This window comes from Petromyzon marinus, chromosome 79 (assembly GCF_048934315.1).
Source record: "Petromyzon marinus isolate PM22_M1 ecotype Great Lakes invasive population chromosome 79, UKy_Petmar_22M1.pri1.0, whole genome shotgun sequence".
NCBI lineage: Eukaryota > Metazoa > Chordata > Hyperoartia > Petromyzontiformes > Petromyzontidae > Petromyzon > Petromyzon marinus.
The window spans coordinates 3,228,150-3,244,020 of NC_133745.1; the positions used below are offsets into that span (position 1 = coordinate 3,228,150).

A 15,871-nucleotide genomic window follows, 5' to 3' on the forward strand; every position below is an offset into this window, starting at 1 on the left:
AATGAGCCCGCGTGCAGATAAAAGCCCCGAGTCGGGAAGAGCGCTGCATTGGCTCTGCTGGTGTCGTGCTAAGTCTCGGTTTTTGTTGTCCTTGCGATGGAGACCACGAGGGCTTTGTTCGCGGTCTTGGGGTTGTTATGTCTTGCCTCTGGTAAGTGGAGTTTGGTTGAAAGATGCATTTTCAATCTTTTTTTTGTCGTTCTCTGCAACTACCGTGTTGCCTGATAAGAACACCATAATGTACCCGTACTAACGATGGGTTTGCTAATGTGGCGTGGTGGTTGATTCACTGTTCTATATGCCTGAACACCAATTTGCGTCCCGGTAATGTTAACATCGGCGACAAGTGTCTAGACCTGGGCTTTGCCCTAATTCAGCCCGTACTGATCTGTATGGTCAAACTGACGACAGCAGTGTGCAAGACTTGATCCAATAGTGGATTGCCAAAACGTATTCTTAACCTGTCTTAACGCGTGTATTAAGTTACTGAGGTGCTACTGGGGAATTCGAACAAAAGTATTCGCAGCTCCGTGTGGATGATTGTGACTGCGAGTTTCTGAGACTTTCTACGGCTTCACTGACCACCTGTGTCACTGTTTGGGTAACTCTCGCGTCTCGTCCCGTGTGGCACCGCCAGCTACAGTGGCCACCTCCGCCACGGTGAGTGTGGTGTGTGACGAGGCGACGCTCACGCTGACCGTGAGCAGGGACCTGTTCGGCACGGGTCACCTGGCCCAGGCGAGTGACCTGTCCCTGGGAGTGCCAGCCTGCCCGGTTACTGGGAGCGACGCCCTTGCTGGCACGGTGACGTTCCTCTACGCACTGGAAAGCTGTGGCAGCAGCCTCCAGGTAACTGGCTGCTAATGCTACTGTAACATAATCTTCGCAATCCAACTGCTTTATTTTTTTGGCCGAGTGTAGATGCATAAGAACTACAATTCCGCATTCGAGTCGAGCCAGACTTCTTCAATAACAGCGGAGTGTATTGCTTTGAACTCACCTTGGTATTTATCGATTGGTCATTGCATTATTATGTTAAGGTCTGTTCTGGATGACCAGTCGTACATTAAAGCGTTTTTATTCTTCCATAATACATCAGGAATCTGCATCTGCCATGGTTTCTGTGGATGTGGTTTATATGGTGGACATGAGCTAGGTAAATTAGTTAAACCAAGGAACTGCTGCATTGGGTCTTTCACCAAGTTGTTTGAACTTTTATTTTATTCCACTAGTATCGCACTGGGTAATAAACCTCACTTCTGCCTCTCTTTTTAGATGGGTGCAGAGCTGCTGTCTTACGAGAACTACCTCTACTACCGCCCCACGTCCAACACGGGCATTATCCGCACAAACTACGTCGCCGTGCCGGTCGTTTGCCGCTATCCCAGGCGAGTTGACCAACAGTCTCTTGTTGAAAATTGCTTAATTTTGATCTCCAGCTAAACTGCTTGCAATTCTAACAATGGCTTTAAAAACTTCGTGCCTGTCTTATTGTTTAGCTTTGCAAGGCCTGAATTGCAATAAAGCCAAAATGACAGCGATTTAATCCACGCATGGAAAGTCTTCCTGTGCAATCTGTCATGGTTTTTGGTGCAAAATTTACTGATGGGTTCACATCAATCGCCTGTATGTCGTGCCCTGCCTAAAACATCCTGCCTTGCAAGTATCCACGCCTGAAGTGGTGCATGCATTGCATACTGTGTGAACCACGGTCCCCTTAATTATACTCCATTGCATAGCATTCATTGCACCAAGTCTCATAATTACTCTTATTTGGTCCTCATCGGTTATAAGTCTTGCACTTTGCGATGGTAAATATACTCTGAAAATATGGTTCTGTATATCTTCGCTTGTCTATTTTTGCAAGATGTTAACGGCATTGCCACACTAATCTGGTCACAATTGGTGCTATTGAGAATCACCCACCTCTGCTCGTTGTAGAGAATGTATGCCTGATCTTCTCCTCGCTGCAGAAAGGGAAACGTGTCCAGCAATGCCATCAAACCCACATGGATCCCCTTCAGCAGCGCCAAGGTCATGCAGCAGCAGCTGAGCTTCACGCTGAGGCTCATGACCGGTCAGTGGTGATGTTAGGACTTTGCCTATTCTGCACATGGCTGCTACCAGGATGGCAGTTTAGACTATAAACCCTTCAAGATGTCTGCTTGATATTGAAGAATAGGCCAGATATATGCCCGAGGTCCCTAAAACTTTATCCGCGGTTTAAGAATAGGTTTCCCCTTTTCTGCCAACAAAACCGGTGTTAAGATGTTAAAACGCCAAACTGAAGCGTTTTGCAAGGAATCTTCTCTGCATAGAAACACAATGCTTGTGGTCATAATTCAAATAATAAATGCATTGCCTTTGAAACTGGTCCACACCAGACGGCTTTCTTTTGAGCCTAGAGACTCCGGTGCAAACCACAGCTTTCTTTTGAGCAATCGGTTTAAGATAATCCCTATAATATCAGTATTTTATTTCCATTATGACCACATTTTGTGGTTAATGCAGACCTCATTCCTCGTTAAAGGTTTCAGTTTGGTGTTTTAACGTCTTAACACCTGTTGCCAAAAAAAAGGTAAAAACCTATTCTCATATTTTGGTACTGACAGAAGGTCCCATGATTTATCTGGGATTCTTCCACAAGCAGTGGCGTGAGCAAGCACTTTCCTGGCTGCACTTTGAGTCTGCACTCGGCCTTGGCAATTGTGTTTTGATGTTGTCTAATTGTGTTTTTTTTTTTTATCAAGACGACTGGAGTGTGGCGCGACCTTCCACCGTATACCAGCTGGGCCAGACTCTGAATGTCGAGGCGAGCGTGCAGACGGTGAACCACGTTCCACTCAGGATCTTCGTGGTCAGCTGCTTTGCAACCCCGGTTCCAGACAGAAACTCTCCCCTCAGCTACCAAATAATTTCTAACTCTGGGTGAGATTTCTCTCTCCCTCCTAATCCTTTCTGAATGTTCATGCTCCTTGTCGTAAAAGTGGCATTCCACTGCTTAAGCATATAACAGAGCCTGACCTTGGAATGCTGCTGAATCTTGCTCTGATGGTTAAGCCTGCCCAGGTATATGGTGAATTAATTTTGTCATGTGGTGTCGGTCAATACACTACTGATCAGAGATGTTGTATTGTGCGTCATTGGTGACTGCTTTGGTTTGTGGGTGGGAGGAGCCCCTGAAGAGGTGGGCTTGGTGCAGCATTATACAGTGGACGAGGAGTATGACATCTCCTAGCGCTGACATTCTGCTGGCCTGCCCTATGTAAAGCCATGTGTCATACGTCTACGGTGTCTGTGCAGGTGTCTGGTGGATGGCAAAGTCTCGTATGATGCTCACCTTACTTCTGGCTTCCTGCTCCGACAAAGTGACAACGTCCTTCGCTTCTTCATAGATTCCTTCCGCTTCCTTGCGACGTTGACCAACAATGGCGATCAGGTGATCTACTGTCATGCATGCTTCTACAGACACCACCTTTAGCCACGTAGTAGGCAGTGTGGTTGAGTGAGAACCCATCTTCCTCTTCTCGGTCCAGGTTTTTGTCTTCTGCCAGCTGAAGGTTGCAGATGTTGCAACATCTCCAACGACTGTCAATAAAGCTTGCACCTACAGCCCCTCGGCTGCATACAGGTTGGTCTTCTTCCTTGCATTGCCCAGAAATTAGTTTTTCAGTGTCTTCCATCCAATAGCTTAATCCATGCCTTGCATGTGTGCCTAACTAAAATCCCTGAGACCAAACTTCGGTTTCTACCTGCAATTCATATTATAACAAATATTGTGCAGTCCCACGGGACTGCTCTTGTTAAGATGTATTCAGGTGGTTATTGGTCGAAGCCTGCATACGACGTCTGTAATTGGATTGAGCTCATTTTGAAAAATCTCTGCCTGGTAGCCAGAGTTCAAATCTCACTCGTGGCTAATGTCAGGAGCCTCAACTGAGCCTCGCCTTCGTAGATTTTTCTCAAGCTGATCACTAGGGCTGACCACAGACTGCCCCTTGATGCTACCAATACTTGCAATACTTTTCTTTGAAGACTCTGACCATACAGGTCGGGTGATGTCATACAGTTAAACAAAACTCCGCCCAGAGTTGTATTCCTGGCCACTGCTCCCATCGAGTGGTATTCTCGCCATCGGTCTGGTCGAGTGGTGTTGGCCAAATGGTACACCACTGTAGGTTGCTTGCCCTAAACGTTTGCTCAATCGGCACTTTCCTTAAATGTGAACGGATACGCGTGAGCATTGCCTGTGCAACTACAGACGCCGTTTGTGTGCAATGCAGGTGGGTCTCTGCTGATGGCTTGGACTCGGTGTGCAGCTGCTGCGAGTCCACGTGCCCCAGTGGAAGAAGGCGCAGGGATGTGGCAGCAGTGACTGGTGAGTACAGCCGTCGTAATCGGCCATTTAGTCATGTACAGAAGACCCTTGAATATCAAGGGTGTTACGTTCTAGGAAATTGTCAGAAAATCCAAACTGCGACATTCACCATGTAAGCCTTACCTAAATAATGGTGTTGGGTATGTGGTAATCAAAAATGGAGGCATCACGCTTGAAATAAGTACTGTCATATGGCAAGTAAACTAAATAGCCACTGTATCCTTGTAGACGTGATCTGTGCTGTAGTGTGCTCGGGTTTCCAAGTCCACACGCTCGTGGTGAATCATTACCTGCTGCGCTGCTGGTCCTCTGAGTAGCAGCTGGCATGCACAACTACCCTTGGTGGCCCCTGGGCTTCAGGAGGGTTCCTGCCGCGGGCAGCTGCTCGTCACAGCTCCTCGCTCAATTCTCAAACTTCTAACATGTATTTGACCACCACCTTAGTTTCTCGCAACTCTAACTTGGTGCAATACTACTTATCGCAGTCTTCAACTCAAAACATCACGATGAATGTAAAATTAAACTTTTAGCGATACTGTCAAAGCCGAACTCGGCACTTGGCAACACATTCGCCCGTCTTCTGCAAGACTCTCAATCCTTGGTTGATTTTGCGGACCATACACGGGATCTTGCCGTTGCCAGACTGATTTGCTAGTTTCGCTTTTTAATTATATCCGAAATTCTCCCACCTCGGCTCGTCTTCTCACAGACTGGAATTCCTTTGATTTTCGGCCAGCCATTGTGACCGTTCGGTGTGTCTTCGATTTTTTAAAGTTATTTCCTAAATCACAAAGGCCTGGCATCCCCCCCCCCCCCCCCATTCCTCCAGCCATCTGTGGAAACGTATGCTTTAAATTGCCCCAAAGTAATTCTAGTTTAACAACTTTCAGGATCAATTATTCTGTGGGGGAGGCAGGGGGGGTGACTTGCCATTTCTGTGCCTCAGTGCTACATACCCATTTAAATCATGTAGGCAGAATCGCTTCTTTGGGACATGTATATGCACTAATGCATTTAATTTTACCTCGTAATATGGGCTACAAAAGATCAAGCTCTTAAGCCTAGGCATTCGCCACATTCCAAATGTGGTCCTCTCACTCAGGACCGTCGTATGCGGTGGAAGATGTGATGCTGGGCCCCATCGTGATTGCCAAGCCCTTCTCAAATGGTGCTGAGCCAAGCAGCCCTGCAAAACGGCAGCAGCCACGGGTTTCTACATCTGCAACCGAAGGTAAAGCTGCCAGATTCTTTCTTGGCGCATTTTGTCCCGTCTTGGGGTAAAAGCAATTATTTTTCGTACTTTGATACTGGCAAAACAGTCCCATGATGTATCCGCTCACCCAGGGATAAAAATGCTCCGATGCATGGATTATCTATGTACTGTTCACCGTTTGACGGTTTCTGGTTTTACTCGGACTAGGCCATAAAGAAGGTTGTCTCTCTGGTGTAGACCAATCCGTTTCATAGACTATATATATAAAAGGCGCATGTTCACTGAAAGTACGTGCGGTTAATACAGACTTGATTCCTTGTGAAAGGAATATATCAACACCTGTTTTATTGCCAGAAAGGAGAACCTCTTTTCGCCACAGCTGATTAAATTAAGGCTAAACCAGGACGTCCATGAGGCAATGACTCTGGTTGACCTCTTAGATTAGCAGTTTGTTATAATTCATCTCTATACGGAACTTTATGGAATTTGGAAGGTCTGGTTTCTTCCTCCTTTTGAAAGGCTATGCCATCCAAATACCACCCCCTTCCCCAAAAACTAGTTGAAAAGGTACAAAACACGGATATTGTAGCAGTGCCCTAAAGCTATGCCCAACAGATATTGCCATGATCCTCCTTAAATGTACTTTGGTCGTCAGATGTAAATGTTTTAAGATGGCAAGGTGTTTTAACAGACCTAATCATGTTTGTTTTTAATAACATAAGATGTGTGACATGCTGAACTAAGCCCATCCACTAGTGTTAAATGGCAAACCTTGGTGAGTGACGTGACATTTTTTAACAGTACACCTTGACCAAATACTTCGATGGGTCAAATGCCCCATAACCTCAGGCATGTGGAAACCCTAGCTTAACAGCTCCGCAGTTACCCACCAGCCCTTTCTCTCAATTGGTGTTTTACAGGTGCTGCTCCAATCCTTGGTCTGGGAGTGGCTGCGCTGGTGATGGCTGTCGCGGCAAGCGCCACGGTGGCTTTGTTTGCTTCGAAGAGGCGTCACGCGACTCCTTCAAAGGGATTGGAAACGAACTTCTAATCTTCAGTTGCTTTGCTTAACCTATGATAATAAAACTCTGGTGCATTACTGCTTCTGGTCTTGTGGGGTCTTTGCTTGGTGTTGCGAGCAGTTCGTGTAACTACATCATACCCCAGTTCATGAGGGTGAGTATGGAAACGATTAGGTGGTCTCCAATTCATGCGTGCCAGGACTAGTGGAACGTACCTAATATAGGCAAATATTTTTTGACCTACCCAATTGTCCTAACTGGCAGGAATTATTTGGCATGTACAATGGAGCAGTTGAATAATGTCATGAAAAAAATGCATTCCTATGCCACTTTAATCTGCCAGTTAATGGACCCAGAAGTTCACAACCGTGGCAGTAATAGGGCATTGTTAGTTCATTACAAAGACGGGCAATGTGTAAGATGCAAAAATAGTAGTATTTAATTCTATATTTAAAGCTTTCGTGACTGCTAGGATCCATACTCTTTGGTTCTATTGGGTAAAGTCACGTAGGTGGAAATAAAACAACAAAAATCACGACGTTTCGGCCACAACACAAGCGGCCTTCATCAGGTGAAGGGACGAGTCCGTCTGGAGGACAGCGCTGGAGTGAGAAGCCACGCTTAGATCACGACCTTTAAGCTGTGCGAGATGAAAACAAATCGCCTTGACAAAGGAATAAGCATAAAATTTAGCATTGAAATAGCTGAGTGATTAGCTTATAACTGGTCACAGAAATAGCTATGTTAAAGTCAGAACATATACATTCACCGAGGCACCTAGTACTAATCAAACAGGAGAAATTAGCGAAACACAACCACGCTCGGACAGCGGACCTTTACACTGTGTGAGCAAACAAGGTGTTCTGACGAAGAAATTAGCATTTGATTGGCCGATTTTAGAAAAGTGTTGGTGTACGTGCCGGTGGACTTGCCGTTTGGCGCTGGGAGGAGGGTGTGTTTGCTTATTGATGGTGTGAAAAGGGAATTTCTAAGAGCTGCGAAAGTTTGGGGTACCACTACTTGAAAAAAATATACTGTACCATTGTAATTAGTGTAATGTTTAGTTAGATTTAGAACATCTTTCCAATGGTTGCTTAATTTGAAACCATATTCTTGGTTGAAATTGTGTCTGTTCGTAGATCTGAATTGCTTCATGAACAAATCTCTGATAAAAGCCCGTGGGTTTGCAATGAACCTTGGTATTGGAGAAAATTATATCGTGATCCCCCACAGCGTTGTCAGAGTGATCAGCCATGGCAGAAGAAACAGAACATCTTAGATGTTCTGTTTGAGAGGAGACCTGATGGCTCATTGGGGCATTCTGTCTACAGGAAACCCACCCACACAGATTCCTACTTGAAACCTGATTCCCACCACTACCCAGCCCAAAAGAATTCTCTCATCAAAACTTTATACCACGGCTCATTGCATTTCCGACCAACGCCACCTGACCAGTGAATTAAAACATGTACACCTGGCCCTCAAAAGGAATGGTTACTCTGACCGTACCATCCGTCAAGCTGTTTCTCCCTCCATACAGAAACAACCACTTGATACTCCGGTCAAAACCATCACACTTCCATATATAGCAGGCGTTACTAAAAAGATTTCCAAAATTCTAAACAAACACAAGATCCAGGTCCGGTTCAATACAGTACGCAAAATTCGTGATCTGATCCCATCCGTGAAGGATGTCATTCCTGACTTGCAGTACCCCGGGGTTTACAAATTGAGTTGTACCTGCGGTGATTGCTATATCGGGGAGACAAAGCGACATGTCTCTGACCGAATTCGCGAGCACAAATCCGATTTGAAACGCGGCAAAACGAATTCTTCTGCCGTGGCTGATCACGGTTACAACGCTGTGGGGGATCACGATATAATTTTCTCCAATACCAAGGTTCATTGCAAACCCACGGGCTTTTATCAGAGATTTGTTCATGCAGCAATTCAGATCTACAAACGGACACAATTTCAACCAAGAAGATGGTTTCAAATTAAGCAACCATTGGAAAGATGATCTAAATCTAACTAAACATTACACTAATTACAATGGTACAGTATATTTTTTCAAATAGTGGTACCCCAAACTTTCGCAGCTCTTATAAATTCCCTTTTCACACCATCAATAGGTAAACTCCCTCCCCCCCCCCCCCCCCCGCGCCAAACGGCAAGTCCACCGGCACGTACACCATCTCTTTCCTAAAATCGGCCAATCAAATGCTATTTTTTATGCTAATTTCGTTGTCAGAACACCTTGTTTGCTCACACACAGTTTAAAGGTCCGCTGTCTGAGCGTGGTTGTGTTTCGCTAATTTCTCCTGTTTGATTAGTACTAGGTGCCTCGGTGAATGTATATGCTCTGACTTTAACATAGCTATTTCTGTGACCAGTTACAATCTAATCACTCGGCTATTTCAATGCTAAATTCTATGCTAATTCCTTTGTCAAGGGGTACCTCTGCGGATGTGTATACTTTAACTTAGCTATTTCAATGAGCCATTTCAATGCTAAATTATATGCTAATTCCTTTGTCAAGGCGCTTTGTTTTCATCTCACACAGCTTAAAGGTCGTTTATCTAAGCGTGACTTCTCTCACTCCAGCGCTGTCCTCCAGACAGTGTCGTCCCTTCACCTGATGAAGGCCGCTTGTGTTATGGCCGAAACGTCGTGATTTTTTGTTATTTTATTTTCACCTACGTGACTTTACCCAATAGAACCAAAGAGTATTTAATATTGTACGTAAGCTGACAGTTGGAATTTTACATGGGGAAATTTGTTTCCAGAGTGCCAAGAGCCTTAAACCAAAATATGTATTCATCCTAGAGAAATCTGAGCTCCGAAGCTCTGTCCATTGGATGCATGTCAAAGTTTCAACAACCTACAATTACACTATACAAAGTATGCACGTTTAAATGGCATAAATACACCAATTCCCATTCTTGGAAGTTGGTCGAATCCCTTGCTAAAATGTAACTGCTTACATGGGTAAGATTAAAAGTTACAAATCCCATTGCTGCAAGTGGATCTAGCACTGACTTGGGTTCTGTTTTAACGTCTAATTTACAACGTCAAGGTTCCAACACGGTGCTGCAAAGGCTTTGTTACATCCTCTATGGATGGTTAGATGCAATGATTGTTACCATGGTGCATTCGCCCTCTGGGTTTGCAAGATACCCCTTTCTGGGTGTGAAACATGCCAGTTTATTTTGAGGACGTAAGTTTCCAAACGAATTATTCACAGGCACGTAAGTACGACTACTTTAAAAATAGGGTTTTCCCCTTTATTGGCAACAAAACTGAAGCGTATTTACAAGGATTCATGACTGCATTAACCACAATACCTGCAGTCAAAATGCAAACAAAAAACATACTATGATAATATGTGCCTTGTCCTTGAAACTGATTGGTCCACACCAAGGGACGGCTTCCTTTTGAGCCTCGACCCAATTGGTGCTCGACCAGGTGACCCCACAAGGCGTACAACTACTTTGTTTAATTAAATTTTACATTTTTAATGAGTGGGAACCACAGGGGTGCAAGGCTGCAGTAAAGGTTAAGAACCACTGGTTAAATTTTGATTTAAAGCTTTCGTGACCGCAGGATTCATACTTGGTTCTTTCGTTGAAGTCACGTAGAAGGGAAATAATAAAAATATAAAACAATAATATTTGTATTATTTTATTGTTTCCCTTCTACATGACTTTACCGAAAGAACCAAGAATACGAACCAACTGGTTAAGTGACTGTCATTAGGTTTCTTGATGACGATGGGGTGATTTTATTCGTAATGTGCAGATTTACCAATGAGTATATTGTAGCTGAATGAGGCCAAATATTTATCTTGCATCAAGTCATTGTTTTTAGTTTTTAACCAAACGAGGGCCTGATATAGCTCCACTCTCGTAACTGAGTGTCATGTCCCAGAGAACAGTCCCAACGCAACTGGACCATGTACAGGGGGGCTGCTGCCTGAACCACGTGAGGATACCACGTCGGTGGGGCAGGGGGGGAGATGGACATTTTAAATGTAGGGGATGACGGCGGGAGGGGAAATAAGTCAAACCGAATGTGGGAGGCTGAGGGCGGAGAAGGAAGAGTGGAAGGGGGGTGGGCAAAAAAGGCCCCTAAAATCAAAACATGTGGTTGATGGGCATACAGTATTATACTATCCTTCCACCATTCGGTGTTGTGCTCCTGCTTTACCACTGAGGGGCTAGATCCCTCCTTTTCGGTCCCCGTCTCCTGGCTCCCCCAATCTGGCCAGCTCGTATCGGGTTCTGTATAAGAGGCGACCACCTGGACTAGAACCTCTCCTTTTCCTTACGCTTAGAACTCAAATATTCAATGACTGCATGTACTGTGATTTTCCTCACACTTTCTATTTATAGGTGGCGTTGTGTCGCCACTTTGTAAGGGTTTAGCCAGAGATCAATCGATTACATTTTTGGTCCGCGTTTTTGGCAACTGAGAAAATTGGAGACGTTTTCTGGCGTTGCTTGCAACAAAGGGAAGCAGTTTGGGTCGATTCCATTTGGTAATCGGCTAGCGCATGGAGCAGTAACCTGAACATAGTCGAGCCAGCTTTGTGCGATTTGCCCGGGTCAGGGATTTTTCGTCGTCTCCTATGGGTGGGGGCCAACCCCCTCGCACAAAATTGGGGGCTTGAAGGCGTTTAGGCAGTGTATGGTGGCAGCGGTGTGCAAGTGGTTCAAAATTGATTTTGTGGTGTTATTTGCTGGAAGAGCGTTTAAAGTAGATTGCATGTTGGTAGAGCTGAAAGAAAGCAAGGTGAATTTCGTTTTTTTCTAGCAGGTGCAAGGATAAGTTGTCGAGTGGCATGAAGCCAGATATTGATCGGTGAGAAGCTTGCAGTGTTTTTTAATTGGAAGAACTTTGATTTCTTGGTGGAGATGATTAATGGGCGCCATGAAGTGGCATCCTCTGGCTAGGTAAAGTGCTTGGTTTGGGGTGATTTGGAGCTTTTGGTAACCTGCAGAGGAAAGGGTTGGGCACCAAATGGGACTGGCATAATTTATGGTAGGTTAGGATTAAAGTTTCCTTTTGTTGACCCCAAGATGTGCTGGCTATAGCTCGTAAGATGTTATTTCGTTTGTTAACTTTTGCATGGACGTTTTGCCTTGTTGAGCGAAGCTGAACATGGTGTCAAAGGTTACACCTAGAATTTGGGGCGTTTTTAATACTGGAAGACGTTGGTTTATTATGACGTTGGGATGTAAGTTGGCTTGATGAGGATCAAGGGTGAAAAGGTTGTTGATTTGGATGTTGAGAGTTGAAGCGACCTATTGGCTAGGAAAGTGCAGAGCCGTTTTAGATAGGAGATGATGGAATTTACCGTTTTGGGTATATTTTGATTAGAAGTTTAAACTGTGATGTCGCTGGCATAGCTGACTACTTGTACTCCTTTTGGAGGAGTTGGTAAATCGTGGAGGTAGGTGGTGAACAGTGCTTGGGATATTATGGAACCTTGTGGTACTCCTGCATGAATGTTTCGTGATGAGGATTAAATATCACGCAATCGAGTGCATGATTTGGTGGCCCCTTAGGTAATTTGCAAGCCAGCAAGCAAGGCCTGATGGTGGCGTAGAACCCTAGATCATGTTGATGAGCGTGAGATGGTTAACGGTGTCGAAAGCCTTTGGGAGGTCAAGGGAAGCGACAATATTGCGGGATGGTGTCTTTTTCTTATTGAAGCCGTGTGCAATTTGAGTGGTTATTTTGAGAAGAGCTGTTGTTGTTGAGTGTGCAGGGAGAAAGAAATGTTGATGAGATGAAGGAGGCAAGTTGGTGGTGATGATTGGGAGGATGAGGGCCTCTAAAATCTTGATTGATGGGCAAAGTAGGGAAATAGGCCTGTAGGATGTTCTTGATTATGGTCTTTGCTGGGTTTTGGAAGTGGGATGATTGTCGATTATTTCTAGATGGCCGGAATGAGGTTGTACTGGAGTGAGGTGTTAATGGTGGAGGCGAGAAATCTTATGCTAAGGGGGCCAAGGTGTTTGAGGTGGGGCATAGCTATGCCATCGGGGCCAATTGCGGAATAATATTTGGCATTTTTGATAGCTAGTTTCACCTCGTCAAATCTAAATTGGTGGGCGTCGTTTAGAGGGGTTTCCTTGATTTGACGGATTTTTTTGACTGGTAGATTTATTGGAAGAGGGTGGGACGACTGATGAGAAAACTTTGTTGAAGTGATTGGAGATGTTATTGTTGTTTGACGAATTTGTTATTGAAATTGGTGGCGGTTTGGAGTGTCCGTCTAAGGCTTTGACGGTCTTCCAAAGTTTTGATGAGTTTTGGCGGTGGTCAAAATTCTAGATTTGAAGCTTTCGTGACTGCAAGGATTCATACTCTTTGTTTTTTTCGGTAAAATCACGTAGGTAAAAAGTAAATAAAAGAAAAGAAAAAATAAATCACGACGTTTTGGAGGCAACAGAAGCATCCTTCATGCCCTTTACCGGGAGGAATTTCACTTATCTATTAGAGTTTTTAACAGACAACGAGACAAGAAGTCACAGCTCATCGAGACGCTTACCTTACTCAAGAGATGCCGCGATAACAAGGTAATACCAATCGCTTTCACACTCACATCTGCTGCTGTATCTTCACCGAACTCTAAACGGATTTTGTTTAAAGCTAGCCTCTCACTAGTCTCAGAGAGAATAAGATTACTCCGATTTGAACTCGACAGTTTAGACAAGATTCTCATACAATAACATTTAATGTTAATGATTGGAACCATCAGAATCAGAAAGGGTTTTATTCGCCATGAAAGTTCACACCGACACGGAATTTACTTTGGCAGGATGGTGCATACATTCAACATATAGGAATCTAAAATCTTAAATAAGTTTTAAATAAGTCTTACTGTAATAATAAGGGTTAAAAGTCTAACTAACACCAAGGGGCTGAAGTATATAAAATTGAATAAATATCGAATATAAAATAGCTTTAAGATATAATTTAAAAATAAAAAATACAAATAGGTTAACATATTCTTAGTTTTTTCGGTAAAGTCACGTTGAAGAGAAACAACAAAATAACAAAATATATACCGAAAAAACTATGAATATGAATTACTGCAGTCACGAAAGCTTTAAATCAAAATTTAGGTTAACATAGTTAATATCGGCAAGGTGTCATTATGTAGATAAAATGTTAAAATCAGTGTAAGCCCTTGGCCTTGTTTAACTGGTAAGCAGCAGATGGGAAGAAACTGTTTTTATGGCGTGAGGTTTTGGTCCTGATGGACCGAAGCCTTCTGCCGGAGGGGAGTAGCTGAAACAGAGAATGTCCAGGTTGGGAGGAATCGGCCATAATCTTCCTCGCTCGCCTCATGGTCCTTGTCGTGTGCAGGTCCTCGAGGGTTGGTAGATTGCAGGCAATTACCTTCTCAGCAGTGTGGATGATACGCTGCAGTCTGCTCTTGTCCTTGGCAGTGGCAGCAGCGTATCAGACGGTTATGGAGGAGGTGAGGATGGATTCAATGATCGCTGTATAGAATTGCACCATCATTGCCTTTGGCAGGTTGAATTTCTTCAGATGCCGTAGAAAGTACATCCTCTGTTGAGATCTCTTGGTGAGCGAGCTGATGTTCAGTTCCCACTTGAGGTCCCGGGAGAGAATAGTGCCCAGGAAGCGGAAGGACTCTACAATTTTGACTGGGGAGTCTAACAGCGTGATGGGGGTGAGTGGGGCTGTATTCTTCCTGAAGTCCACAACCATCTCAACTGTCTTTAGAGCATTTAGCTCTAAGTTGTTCTGGCTACACCAGGTCACCAGGTTGTCAGCTTCCCACCTATAGTCAGACTCATCCCCACCAGAGATCAGCCCAATGAGGGTGGTGGCGTCCGCAAACTTCAAGAGTTTGACGGACAGATGATTGGAGGTGCAGCTGTTGGTATACAGGGAGAAGAGCAGTGGGGAAAGGACGCAGCCCTGAGAAGTTCCGGTGCTGATGGACCTGGAGTCAGAGACTTGTGTTCCCAGCTTAACGCACTGCTTCCTGTCAGACATGAAGTCTGTGATCCATTTACAGGTGGTGTAGGGCACGTTCAGCTGGAAGAGCTTGTCCTGACGCAGGGCAGGGATGATGGTGTTGAAGGCAGAGCTGAAGTCCACAAACAGGATCCTGGCGTAGGATGCTGGGGCGTCCAGATGCTGTAGGGTGAAGTGGAGGGCCATGTTAACTGCGTCGTCCACAGACCTGTTGGCTCTGTAGGCAAACTGAAGGGGGTCCAGGAGAGGGTCTGTGATGGCTTTGAGGTGTGCCAGGACCAGGCGCTCAAAAGACTTCATTACCACAGATGTAAGGGCGACCGGTCTGTAATAATTTAGTCCTGTTGGCCTTTGCTTTTTGGGCACAGGGATGATGGTGGAGGACTTGAGACAGGCTGGTACATGGCATGTCTCCAGGGAGGTGTTAAAGATGTTGGTGAACACCGGAGACAGCTGGTCAGCACAGTGCCTGAGGGTGGCTGGAGAGACAGAGTCCGGCCCGGCTGCTTTGCGTGGATTCTGCCTCTTGAAAAGTCTATTAACTTCTCCCTCCTGAAAGGAGAGAGTCGTCTCTGTAGTATGGGTGGGGGATGGGGCCTCTTGGTTGGGAAGGGGTGGTTCAGGACAGTTCAATTGTCTTTCAAATCTACAGTAGAACTCGTTCAGGTCGTTGGCTAGGTGGGAGTCGTTAGTGGTGTGGGAGGCTCTGGGTTTGTAGTTGGTGATCTGCCTGAGCCCTCTCCAGACAGAAGCAGCGTCGTTAGTAGAGAACTGGTGTTTTAGTCTCTCTGAGTACAGTCGTTTAGCCTCTCTCACCGCTTTGCTAAACCTGTTCTTCGACTCCTTGAATCTGTCTCTATCTCCACTCCTAAACGCTTCCTCCTTCTCCAACCTCAACCTTCTGAGCATTGCTGAGAACCAGGGCTTATTGTTGTTAAAGTTCACCCTGGTACGTGTTGGGATACAGCAGTCCTCACAGAAGCTGATGTAGGACGTCACAGCCTCTGTGAGTTCATCCAGACTATTGGTAGCAGTCGTGAATATATCCCAGTCAGTACAGTCTAAGCACGCCCGCAAATCTTCCACAGCCTCACTCGTCCACTGTTTAGATGTCCTCACAGCAGGTTTACAGAGTTTTAGTTTTTGCCTGTATGCAGGAATCAGGTGGACCATGGCATGGTCAGAGTGTCCTAGTGCTGCTCGGGGGACGGCGTGGTAGGCTCTACTGACTGTAGTGTA

At 45.1% G+C, this 15,871-nt stretch overlaps 1 protein-coding gene across 1 annotated transcript; it reads left to right on the forward strand.

Moving 5' to 3' along the window:
* The first annotated feature begins 29 nt into the window (after positions 1 to 29).
* On the forward strand, positions 30 to 6,690 carry LOC142907439 (zona pellucida sperm-binding protein 3-like). Its single transcript, XM_076056932.1, has 10 exons — positions 30 to 151; positions 638 to 849; positions 1,276 to 1,388; positions 1,974 to 2,077; positions 2,751 to 2,928; positions 3,304 to 3,439; positions 3,537 to 3,631; positions 4,284 to 4,378; positions 5,481 to 5,609; positions 6,512 to 6,690. Exons 1-10 carry the CDS (start codon positions 97 to 99, stop codon positions 6,640 to 6,642), a joined length of 1,248 nt encoding a protein of 415 aa, XP_075913047.1. The 5' UTR covers positions 30 to 96; the 3' UTR covers positions 6,643 to 6,690.
* Positions 6,691 to 15,871: the final 9,181 nt, after the last annotated feature.